General features: G+C 39.8%; 1 protein-coding gene across 6 annotated transcripts in view; it reads right to left on the reverse strand.

The window, feature by feature from the left end:
• Positions 1-4,098: 4,098 nt before the first annotated feature.
• kmt2e (lysine (K)-specific methyltransferase 2E) overlaps positions 4,099-13,046 on the reverse strand; it is a 155,103-nt gene continuing 146,155 nt past the window's right edge. For 5 of the 6 annotated variants that reach the window (XM_070897316.1, XM_070897315.1, XM_070897317.1 and 2 more), the window contains 4 exons: positions 9,876-9,964; positions 8,561-8,704; positions 6,985-7,085; positions 4,099-6,783 (listed from right to left, as the gene is read on the reverse strand). In XM_070897316.1, coding sequence (XP_070753417.1) covers positions 4,969-6,783; positions 6,985-7,085; positions 8,561-8,704; positions 9,876-9,964 — 2,149 coding nt within the window. In that variant the 3' untranslated portion in view covers positions 4,099-4,968. Of the gene's footprint in view, positions 6,784-6,984; positions 7,086-7,941; positions 8,705-9,875; positions 9,965-13,046 lie in introns of those variants that run through there. The other variant, XR_011596281.1, reaches the window with a different exon arrangement.

The following is a 13,046-nucleotide window of genomic DNA, read 5'->3' on the forward strand; positions in this document are numbered from 1 at the left end:
CCTGTGGAATTCCCTACCGCAGAGAGTTGTTGATGCCAGTTCATTGGATATATTCAAGAGGGAGTTAGATATGGCCCTTATGGCTAAAGGGGTCAAGGGGTATGGAGAGAAAGCAGGAAAGGAGTACTGAGGTGAATGATCAGCCATGATCTTATTGAATGGTGGTGCAGGCTCGAAGGGCCGAATGGCCTGCTCCTGCCCCTATTTTCTATGTGTTCCTTTTTTATTATACAATTTTCTCATCACCCCTCCCTTTACGCTGTGCAAACAGACGTGTTTGCACCAGCCGTAAAATTTTCCAGTGTAATTGATGTGTAGTTGGTGAGCAATTAGCCCAACTTTTCGCCAGCAATGAGGATTTGAAAGTCGCAGTGGATCATCTTTCAACTCAGAACACAGATCGCAAGTTCGGGTTTTAACTTGCGGTCAATTTCAAAGGCAGTATGATGGTGTATTCTAGAGTATGCCGTCATACTGACCGCAAATTCAGGTTCAATGTCTTTGGTCTTCCCAGTATTTAGCTGGGGGAAGTCGTAAGTCATTCAAAGCTCGACATTGGACAAGCAATCTGACTGGTTTCGAGAAAAGGCACTGAAAAGGTAGAGCTAGATAGCATCTGCAAACGTAAGAAAGTTGACCCCTTCTTCTTTGGCAAATAATATGAAACCAAGTCATACAGTACATCTGCCTTGGAATTGTGCTGAGATTGAGACTACTTGTTCTTCACGTATTACATTAGCCAAAGATATGCTTCTTGGTAGAAACGGAATCCAAAGGTTTCTCAGTCCCTACAGGAACTGAGTTGGGCATCGCTTTGACTGAAAACACAACTGAACCATAACAACCAGGATAGGGTTTAGGGTGTTGCTACTGAGTCATGCCTTGGAGAAAATATTTACTAACTGGAACTTTACAAAAGAGAGTAAGGGAAATCAAGAGAAGTGAAGAAGGGAGACAGACGTGAAGGAAGGAGCACGAGATATGGAGATGGAAAAGAATACGGAGACAATCCAAAGTAGGAAGATAAACCAAACTGAAGAACAGTGGGTAAGAGTGAAAGAAACAAGAGGGTGAAAATGATGGCAATGTCAACTTTATATATGGGCTAGAAATTCGTCGACTTTGCAACCGGGTTTTTGGCGATATTTCGCATTTGGCAAAAAAACGGTCGGCGGGAACTTTGGGCACCTTTTTGCGACAACGCTTTCCTCATACCACTGGGGAGACCAGCGCCGCTGTGCAAGACCCGAAATAGCGGTTTCGCCCGAAATTTGGCCCTTTCCGCACCATATTCTGCGCCCAAAATACTGACAGGGTAAAACCTGTCGTGCAGCCCTGCCAGCAGCGGTGAGTATGAAGACTTGTAAAAAGGGTAAGTTAAAGCTTTTATTTTTTAATTCTTTTTCAGCGATTTTATAGGTAAGGGTTTTGTGAATGTTGTTATTGTTTTTCCAATTTTTTTTGTGGGTGTTTTCCCCCCTCCCAAGGCATCTCTCGCAATGCTATCGGCCTCGGACTAAAGTTGCCGAAATTCGCGGTTTGTGCCGTGAATCCTCGTGCAACACTAATTTTTACCGCTGCGCAAATTAACGGCTGAATATCCGGCCTACCAACAGTAGCAAAGCGAAAATGGTAATTTTGGCAAAAAAATACTGTTTTTGCTGAAAACCGAATTTCTAGCCCTATAGATTTAATATACCAGCATCCACAGCTATTTGATTGCAAGTGGCTCCAAGAATCTTCATAGTGGTACTTGGTCTGAAAAGTTTTTAGATCGAGACACTCCCTCACCCCTCCACATGGAGTGACAGCAATTAAGAACACAAGAACATAAGACATAGGAGCAGGAGTAGGCCCTTCAAGCCTGCTCCGCCATACAATAAGATCATGGCTGATTTTCTACCTCAACTCCACTTTCCCGCACTATCCCCATATCTCTCGTTTCATTGTTAATGTAGTCAACTTGTAAGATCAAGATTAACTGGAAAATAATCTTGATTTTAATCCACATTTTAAACAAAACTTTATTTAAAAAGATAATGGATTAGAATATCTAATTGAAGGCAATGTTAACAGGAATATAGAGGTTTTTTAATGCCTGTAGGTGTGTCTAAAAATTATTTGCATGTAGTAATATTTCCAGTAATTTATGTATGATTTAACTTACTAGTACCAAACACATGACACAATGTTTTCTGCATTTACTTAAATCACAGAAACTTGCAATGTGCCCGTTGCCATCGCTTCAGTTGATCATTTTTCCACAGCAAAAGAAAATCTCAAACTGACATCTATGGCCCAGAAATTCCAGCCTCCCGGGTCTGTATGGAGTGTGTACGGACCCGGGAAGGCATCGCAAAAGCCGGTTTTCAGCGCACAAAGCGCATGCGCTGAAAACTGGCATTTCCGATCTGTCCAGCTGGAGCTGGAGCTGGAGAGATCCTCCGTATCTCCACATCCAGGACATTCACATGGGCAAGATTGCGGGATTTACCCATAGCTTGCCCACCGGATGTCCTGAAAACTCTTGCGCTTGATAAAAGTAGGTGCATAGTCTACTTTTACAGGCTTAAGAGTTTTAAAATACACAAAAACATAATAAACTAACTCAAAAAACACACTACAGTAAGTTAATTTTAAACCATAATTTTAAAAACTTAAAAAAAAAATCTATATATTTTTTAATAATACATAACTTGAATTTAAATTAATAATGTGGGGTATTTTTTCTATTTGTGTTTTGGGTGTTTTGGTGGGGGGGGGGGAGGGTTCTCAATCATAATAATGGGAACTCCAACTTACGGAGTTCCCATTATTATGAATGAGTATATACTTTACCTGGATTGGCTGCCCTGAGCCATGTGACTGCAACTCCAGCTCTGTGGACGTCCTGGCGTGCACGCGCTCCGACGCGCAGTGAGTGGAGGTCTCAGGACCCGAATCTCTCGTGGGCGCAGCAGGTTCAGGTAAGTGCACATCTTTTAAAACTTTTTTACCCAATCGCCTGCGGGAAGCAGCAGACCAGGTTTCCGAGACCATTGTCATTTTTCAACTTCTACAAATAAATAGTGTGTCTGTGTGCGTATATACATACACACATATATATATATACACGACTGGAGTACTGCATAGTTTTGGTCTCCTTATTTAAGGAGGGGTATACTTGCATTGGAGGCAGTTCAGAGAAGGCTGATTCCTGAGATGAAGGGGTTGTCATATAAAGAAAGATTGAGCAAGTTGGACCTATACTCATTGGAATTTAGAAGAATGAGAGGTGATCTTATTGAAACGTATAAGATTCTGAGGGGGCTTGACAGGGTAGATGCAGTGAGGATGTTTCCCCTCGTGGGGGAATCTAGAACTAGGTGGCATAGTTTCAGAATAAGGGGTCGCCTATTTAGAATGGAAATGATGAGGAATTTATTCTCTGAGAGTCGTGAATCTTTGGAATTCTCAACCTCAGAGAGCTGTGGAGGCTGGGTCATTGAATATATTTAAGGTGGAGATACAGATTTTTGAAATATAAGGGAGTCAAGGGTTATGCAGAGAGAACGTGGAAGTGGAGTTGAGGCCAAGATCAGATCAGCCATGATCTTATTGAATGGCAGTGCAGGCTCGAGGGGCCAGATGGCCTACTCCTGCTCCGATTTCTTATGTTCTTGTTATGTTCTTTCAGATGAGATGTTCAACAGAGGCCCTGTCTGCTCTCTCCCATGGCATTATTTTAAAGAAGAGTAGAGGAGTTATCCCTGGTATCCTGGCCAATATTTATCCCTCAACCGACATAATAATAAAGATTATCTGGTCATTATCACATTGCTGTTTGTGGGAGCTAGCTGTGCGCAAATTGGCTGCTGCGTTTCCCACATTACAACAGTGACTACACTCCAAAAGTACTTCATTGGCTGTAAAGCGCTTTGAGACTTTTGGTGGTCATGAAAGGCGCTATATAAATGCAAGTCTTTCTTTTTAATGCTTGCAAACTAATCATTCATCCCTCCTCCTTCTGCAAATAATCACTTATTATAGTTTAAGTGCAATTATTTTAAAAAAGCATTAACAAATATACATTATCAGACAAAATCCTACGAGTCTGTATTTATAATTTGTAAAAAATGCAATTTACTGTGATTTATTAACATGGATTAAAATGCCCAACCAGTGCTGCAATGTGACAATATCTTAAAAAAATTAAAATTCTTATACTAAGCTCACAAAGAACATACACATATTTGCAAAGGGACTCGAATGTACAACAGTATTCAAAAATGGGATAGAAGCATTGGCAAGTTTTACAAGGCAAGAAAAAAGTAAATACACAATTATTTACATAACATTTGCCAGAAGAAATTAGAAATAATCTATACATTAAATTACTTTCCTACAAATAAAGTTAAGTAAAAGAACCATGTTCCACACCGCAACTGTTTCAAAATCTATATTGCATTGTTCTGCTATTGTTTAATAGTATACAAAGGAAAAGAAAATGTTTTACTACAGAAAAGGGATTGAACGGAAAAAAAAGGTAAAAGTAAATTGCATGAGTGCCAACACTCCTTAGAAGTGCAGTTATATTTAACATACTTGAATAAAAAATTTATACAAAACATTCAATAAATGCATTTTTAAATGCAACAATAAAATACTAAATTACAATTTTGAGCCAACCTGTGCACTACAATGTCAGTTAGGATGGCTGGAATGTCTACTTACAAAATAAAATTTGAAAAATGTTTTTCTTCCCACTGGCTTCACAAACACATATATACAGCTCCAACAGGAGTAAAATGTTTTTTTAAGAATCAAAAACAGTTGTGTGAAAGACAAACAAAGATGAGCACTGGTGATAAGTTTATTACAATGTCTGACTTACAAGTCTTAAGAAGTATCTTTAAAAGATACAGTACATAAAATATTTACATCTTATTTTACAGAATAATGTTCAAAATAGGTCAGCGCAGCCCCATTTTAGTGCCATCCTGAGCTATGAAAATTGTTTTGCTGGAAAGACGGTGGCAATTGTGGTCTGGGAACAGAAATTTGTGGGGGTAATGCAGGCATCTGTTTAAGTCCCTGACCTGCATGTGGAAGTGGTACCACTTTGGGAGACGGTGGATGGAATCCTGGGCTTGCAAGTGCTGCAATACTATTTGCTCCTTGAGGCTGGTGATGAGAGCCTTGTCTTGGCAGTGAATGGTGAGATCCTGATCCTGCAGGCGGAAGCTGAGATCCAAGAGGAGCATGATGTGAAGGGTGGTGACTCAAAGTCTGATGGGTTCCTGAAGCAAGATGGTGTGGTCCTTGAGGAGCTGGATGATGAGCCCCTTGTCCTGGAGGAACATGATGTCCTGGTCCAAGAACTGGAACTGGAGCTGGTGGTGGTGGTGGCGGTGGCGGCGGCGGCGGTGGAGGAGGAGGATGTGCTGAATTAAGTGCAAGTTGATGCGATGTTGTAGTTCCAGAGGCTGGTAGAGATTGGTGTCCTGTTGCAGAAGGTGGAGGAGGGTGAAGAGGTGCTGGCCCAGGAGGTGGTGGTGGATGATGTCCTGAAGTCTGAGCATGTAGTAGTGACCCCTGGGTTGAAGGTATTGGATGAACTGGACTAGTTACATGTGGCAAAGGTGGTGGGTGTGGGGCCTGTCCTTGAGGTGATGGGTGATGTGGGCCTGGGAGAGGCAGAAGGTGTGGTCCTGATCCAGGTGATTGAGATACTGGAGGTTGTGTTGCAGATGCCGAGGAAGAGTGATGCAGACTTGAACTCGAAGGTGTCAGATACTGCCCTGCAGAAGATGCATGATGTACAGAGGCAGCTGCTGCTGGTTGCGGCCCAGGAGTTTGCAATAAAGCAGAACTTGGAGACTGTGGGGGACCTTGGTGTATAATGGACCCAGGAGAAGGCTGAAGCAAACTAGGTCCAGGCAAGATTTGGGTTGGATTTGGTGCAGGAGAGAATGTTGCCTGCTGGGGAACATTTGTTCTTGGCTGATTAAAATTTTGAAAGTTCCCAGAAGGTTGTTGGTTTTGATAATAGGTAGGTGGCGGTGGTGGTGGTGGTGGTGGTGGCGGTGACACACTGCTGTTTGAATGTTGCTGGTTGAACTGACTCAGACTAGGCTGATGACCTGAAGGTGCTGTAGATGAAGGATAAAATGTTGCACTTGTCTGCTGCTGTTGTGCTAAACTCCCAGGCTGTGCTGCCTGATAGTACACTTGTCCCACAGTGACGGGGGTTAAAAAAGATCCTCTGTGTGATGTGGCCTGCGCAGGTCCCACTTGAGGCGATTGTGAATGAATTGTCCTGTATGGTGATCCCAGCTGCTGTGACTGAGACTTTGACGAATGCAAGTGCGTCTGAGGCGGTGGTTGGGAACTTGATGGAAGATAGTTGGGTTGTCCAGGTGTGTGAGGGGCTGGAGATTTAAGAGGATGCTCAGCTTGTGGTGAGAGCACAGGACATTGAGTCTTCAATGGAAGCTGAGCTGGCTGAGAATTAGATGGTTTTACTGAATTCTGGGACTGTGATGGACATGGATGCTGTAAATAATGTGGATTTCCAGACTGGCTATTAAAATTAGTTTTTGATATTGGCTGGGAATCAAATTGAAAATGCAGTTTGTGCTGTGTCTCAGATTTCGGTTGATTTTGATTAGAGGTCTCAGTTATATTACTTGTACTCTCTAATTGGGAAGGATGAGACTGTAGCAGGGTCTGAGACTTCACCTGCAACTTAACCTGGGACTGGGATGAAAATGCAGGAGATGACGGACAAGGCAGTTGTGCTGGCTGTTAATTTAAAAAAAAGTTTGAACAAATCATTTAAACTGAACACGGGAAAAAAAAAAACTGTATAATGCTTTTCATTATCCATTAAATTAACAATATTGAGTCATAATTTTTATACAAGTTACTGTATTATTGTGTGCAGTATTACAAATGTTAATGTACATAATACAATACATTCCAAAGTAATCAATAATAAATTACCTTGTTTAATTTTGAAGGGCTTATATTATGCTTTTGAGAACTCACTGGAGATGGACACTCCTTTTCAGCAGTTTGCTCTGGGTTTTCTGCATCTGAAATTTCTGCAGAAGTATTAAGTAAATGAATTAATGCGTTCTTAAAACAATGAGGCAGTGTTAAAATTGTATGCTTAATTTTGAAATTTCAATTTAAAAGAATTGCTACCCTAAATGTAAACAGAACAACCATTTCTTCTTCCAATATCTCTAATCTAATAAAACAGTATAATATAATGCTATGTAATATAAATAGGGCAGGTCATTTGTCTCGAACACACAGTGACTCATTAAGCAAATATCACCACAATTCATAGTACATTTTTCAATTGCAAGCAAAAGCCCACTAACATTAGTTACGTACATAAATCTGGTCTAATTAGCATATATAAGCAAGAATTTCTACTCTTTTGCAAAAATAGAACATCAGAATTTCATAAAAGTGCTTTGAGTTGAGAGTTATTTTCAATAACGTCTATGTACAATTGAGATTATGGCAAAATTACCACAGAAAGCAGTGTTCTTCTGTACAATAAATATATCCTTTTAAACTTTGTAAATTTACTGACATTTTGTGAGCCATAACTAATGGATATTTTGGCCAGTGCTTTTAAAGGAATACTCTACAATCATAAAATACTATCCCAGAATATTCCTCAAATAACTTTTTTTTAATGGATTCATATAAAGCCAGATCCCTCCGCACTGATCAGACCATGACTTTTTCCCAGCACTGGATGAGCTAGGAGAGTTGAGGCATGATATCTCGGTGCTTAGTTTCACATTAAAATACTCCTCCGGAATATTTAATCCTTAGTCCTACTGGGATCTGTGATAAAGCCACATGAAGATCTAAACTGGCCCAGGCTGAATGATGGAGATTGCAATGTTAGACAGATATCCAAGTGTTTTGATCAATTACCTTTAGAAGATGGGTAGAGGTTTCACAGTTCTCTTCTTGGAAGTTATACTTGTGTTCAGACACCTCCTCAGGAGGTAAGACATAAACTGGGGAAGATGCATGATGTTTAACTTGTACATTGCTTGGTGGACTGAGCACGCTTGAAGGGCAAATAACTCTTTTCCATCCCATATCTTTTCTGTGCCTTTAAAAGCCAGTATACAGCCATACTGTGGAGTATTCCTTTAAACTTATACCAGCAGAATTGCACAAACCACTAGACAATATTCACACACCTAGCTGCTGTACTGAAGTTGGAAGTAGTAATACTCCAGAAGACAAGAGAAAATTACAAGTACAAAGTGCGCACATTTTTATTGCAGATTATATATATTTTACCACATACATTATTTTATTTATAGTTACAAAAGATGTATAATTTTTAAAAAAAATTTACATTTCAGGTATGAAACCAGTTTATTTCTTCAACTGTGTTCACATAAAACAGTTGTTATTAGTGCAGGCAACATGGAGGAACAGCAAGGGGACTCCAGTCCAGTATGACATTAGAAAATATGGTTTATAACAATTACAGATCACAAAAATGGTGGAATGATTATGGAATGTCTTCACTACTGACCTAGGTTAGGTTCACTGGGAGAAAAAGCTGGGATCTTCAGTTGGAGACGTGGAATGGGTTTTGAACAGTGGGATGAAGGTGGAGTTTGGAGATGAGACTGTGGCCAATGAGTTGATGTTGGGCTATGGGTGGGTGAAATCATTCCTACAGATGGAAGTCCCAACAAGAGAGTATTAGAAACAAAGACTTGATTTTATTGAATAATTTGTAAGAAAAAAACTTTAAAAATATACTTTCAAGTAAGTATCAAAGCTGTCATTGCCTATAGCTCATCATAAAGCTCTTTCAATCTAAACAGATATAACATTAGGAGAACAGTATCACAACAGATACTAATGTAGATGGATCATATCTTCATAACTTTTTTTGGACAACACCAATAATTTGAATCACATATTTTGTAAACAAAATAACAATTCTGACCAATCTGATGAGTTGATCCAAATGGCAGGCAATTGCACCTAATGTCCCAAATGCCCTTTTAACTGACTTAAAATAAATGCCTTATGTTGCTTATAAATATCGAATGCCAATACTATTAGCATATGGTTTAATAAACCTGCTTTACAAACAGATGTTGAAACCTCAAATTCAGCCTGGTGGGAGTTCCAAAGCAATTCTTAAAAAATGCCAAAGATATTCATCTTCCAATGAAGGACATATGACTTCAATATTCTCCTTTTATTTATGGTCCAGCCAGGCTACATGCTTCAGTCACCAGGAGGGGGGGCAGGCAGTATGCCTCCAAATCTTTGCCAATGCACTCTATGAGCAGCCTCTAGAAAGTGTATAACACACCACTCCAACTGAACTTTCCCTATCACTTTGTGGAACATTCAATGCCCCGCCACCTCAGATGAGGAATTGTGCACAGTACGGTTAGGCAGAAAGGTGAACCTCTCTTTTTTTCTACTCCATGAGACTATATACTAGGCTTTTAATAAACTTCAAACCGCCAAAAACACTAAAGGACCATATCCTGATGACAAACCAAGTGAATCAATCAGCCTTACAGCTGACAAGTTTGTTAGTCCTTAACTTTGTTCCTGGTTGATAATTCCACTAACTACGTACTTCCACTTCCATCTGCTCAATTAGTGCATCAACTGTTACTGCCAAATTAGTAATCATACTGTCAGGTTAGTGATGGCAAATTGCTATGCAAGTATGACCGTCTTTTTCTTATAATAGCAAAACATTTTAAATGAACCAAGGGGAATCACATTCTTAGGGAGGTACTGTATTGACATGAGAATTCATTAATTTCTTTGAATGCGGATAGTTCAAATTTTAAAAAGCGATTTATAACACTTACCACCTTCCTTTTCTTTTCTATGATCGCTCAAAAGCAAAGCTCTCTGATAGCTTCTTTCTCTTACTTTCTCTACCGAGGTTGAAGCAGTCCTTAAAATAAAATATAGGAAAACATCAATGAATTGCTACCCTGTAACATTTCAAAGGTTTTAAAAGTTATCTAGTTAGCCGATAAAACAACGTTTGGCTGTACTTTTAAATACTAAGAATTACAATTCCCTTTAATAATTTTCTCTTGCCTATTTTAATTGATTTTTTAAAAAAGATTTTTGTTCCAAGTCAATAAGGGAACTGATTTCAAGGAGTTGCAACCTGAACAGTGTGTGCTACATTACTATCAATAGTTACTAACAAAGAATGCTTCTGTGATTTTATTACTTTGAATAGTTCTATTAATTCAGTATTCCTTCTCTCTCAATTTTCCTCAAAGCTACTTCCAACATCAATTAGTCACACCATCTCTCTTTCTCTCATTTTGTACCCCTCTTTAGATTGGGTGCTGCTTCAAGAACAATGCAAATCAGAGCTCAAGACTATGGGGTCAATAATATGACGGCAGACTCATGAGGCACTCCAGCACATTCGGCACTCACTTCCTGTGTTATCAAGTGCAGAGGCTGATGGCCTACAATGCATACACAGCTTGCTCCAATTCACGTTCTAAGTGCTAAGCAAGGCTCAGTAGGCCCAGATAATGTAGCTGAATCACCTGAGGTGTGATAAGGGCACTAAAGGAGAGAGCATATATATTTTAAAAGTTTTCAGTTGCCCTGACCAGTGCCCTTCCTCAATAGTAGAAACTTGCCCTTCATTCTGACCCAGGCGTTCTCAGCACATCATGGGGTAGAGTTTCCGCTCTGGTGTGCTGTTATTTTTCAGCGCAATTCATCAGAAATCGGTGTAACCGCCATAAACCATCATGGAATTTTAAGTACAATTTGCATTCAGTGCAAATCAAGTTTCCACAATCCTTTTTGTGTTAGTTTAAAAAACATCGTGCTAGAAGCAGCCCGGCCAAAAAACTGGCCACGCTCCCAGGCTGAATGAATCACCATTGGGAGTTTCCGCTATTTGCGCTCGTTTGTAGGCCTTCGAGGAGGTTCTAAAAATTAAGCTGGTTCTTTTGAGTGCAGGGACACTAATGGGCATGTTTTAAAAGCTTTTGAATGTAATTCACTAAGAAATTGATTACTGTACCCCAATATAACTAGCAAATGGTTCTGTATAGTTTTTTAGAAGTCATTTTCCCAGTAATTTAAAATTGAGTTATTCACAGGTGGAGAATTGACACTGTAATTAAAAATGCTTTTTTTGGTGATAAACCCATTTTCAGCTGTAGTAATCAAATTTTAACTAAGTTACCACTCTTAAATATATCAAGAAATATTTTTTGAAACAATTTTTTTCTTTAATTAAGTTTTAAAAGGATCCCCAATTGTGCTGGTTCATGGCAGATTTTGCATTCGGCGATATGCAAATGAGTCTGCGTGGAAATTTTAAAAAACTTTTCAAAACGGGATCGTTGATTGCGCCCAACATTATGCAAATGAGCTGATCACATTACCTGATGAGATCAATTCATATGTGCACAGACACATACAACACTACTGAACAGAGGTCCTTCTCAACAGAGTGCTCAGTTGTCAATACAGCACGTTGGTTCTGAGCATATTTCAAAGTCTCAAGTTTTCTCAGAGAAACCTAATTGGAGAACCCAATATTTATGGTCCCCATTTTCTGACACATGTAGGAAAGGTTTTGGATTTCACAAGAAAAGGTCAACATCATTTCTTGGATGGCTTAAGGATTTGCACAATGTTCCCAGATAACTTCCTAAAGTTACAGAATTACATAGAATATACAGCACACAAACAGGCCTTTCTGCCTAACTAGTTTATACTCCACACACGTCTCCTTCCATTCTATCTGCCGCATCTCATCCTTTCAGCATATCTTTCTATTCCCTTTACTCTCATATACTTCTCTAGTTTCCTTTCGAAAGCATCTAAGCCATTTGACTCAACCACTTTCTGTGGTAGCAAATTCCACATTCTAACCGCTAAATAAAGACATTTCTCTGTTGGATTTATTAGTTAACTATTCTGTATTTATGGCCCCTAGTTTTGGATTCTCCCACAAGCGGAAACAGTCTCTCCACATCTATCCTGTCCAACCCATTCATCATTTTAAAGACCTCTATCAGGTCACCTATGAACATAAGAATTAGGAGCAGGGGTAGGCCATACTGCCCTTCAGTCTGCTCTGCCATCCAATAAGATCATGGTTGATCTTCGACCTCAACTCCACTTTGACACATGATCCCCATATCCCTTGATTTCCCTAGAACCCAAAAATCTATCACTCTCAGCCTTGAATATACTCAACAACAGCACCCACAGCCCTTTGGGGTAGAGAATTTGAAAGATTCATAACCCTCTCTGAGTGAAGAAATTCTTCCTCATCTCAGTCTTAAATGGCCGACCCATATCCTGAGACTCTCCAGCCAGGGGAAACAACCTCTCAGCATCTACCCTGTCAATCCCCCTCAGAATCTTGCAGGTTTCAATAAGATCAACTCTCATTCTTCTGAACTCCAGAGAGTATAGGCCCAATCTATTCAATCTCTCCTCACAGGACAACCGTCTCATCCCATAGATCAACCTAGTGAACCTTTGCTGCATCGCCTGTAAGGCATGTATGTCCTTTCTCAGATAAGGAGACCAAAACTGTGCACAGTACTGCAGGTCTCACCAAAGCCCAGTACAATTGTAGTAAGACTTTCTTACTCTTGTACTCCAACCACCTTGCAATAAAGGCCAACATGCCATTTATCTTCACAACTGCTTGCTGTACCTGCATGCTAACTTTCTGCGTTTCCTGTTCGAGAACACCTAAATCTCTCTGAACTCCAACATTTAATAGTTCCTCACCAGTTTAAAAAAAAAATTATGTTTTTCTATTCTTCCTACCAAAGTGAATATCCTCACATTATACTCCATCGTACTCCCCACAGCTTACTTTCCCACCTAGCTTTGTATTGTCAGCAAACTTGGATACATTGCACTCGGTCCCTTCATCTAAGTCATTAACATAGATTGTAAATAGTTGAGACCCAAGCACTGATCCTTGCTGTGTCCCACTAGTTACAGCCTGCCAACCAGAAAATGACCCG

The sequence above is a fragment of the Pristiophorus japonicus genome, chromosome 13 (genome assembly GCF_044704955.1).
Source record: "Pristiophorus japonicus isolate sPriJap1 chromosome 13, sPriJap1.hap1, whole genome shotgun sequence".
NCBI lineage: Eukaryota > Metazoa > Chordata > Chondrichthyes > Pristiophoridae > Pristiophorus > Pristiophorus japonicus.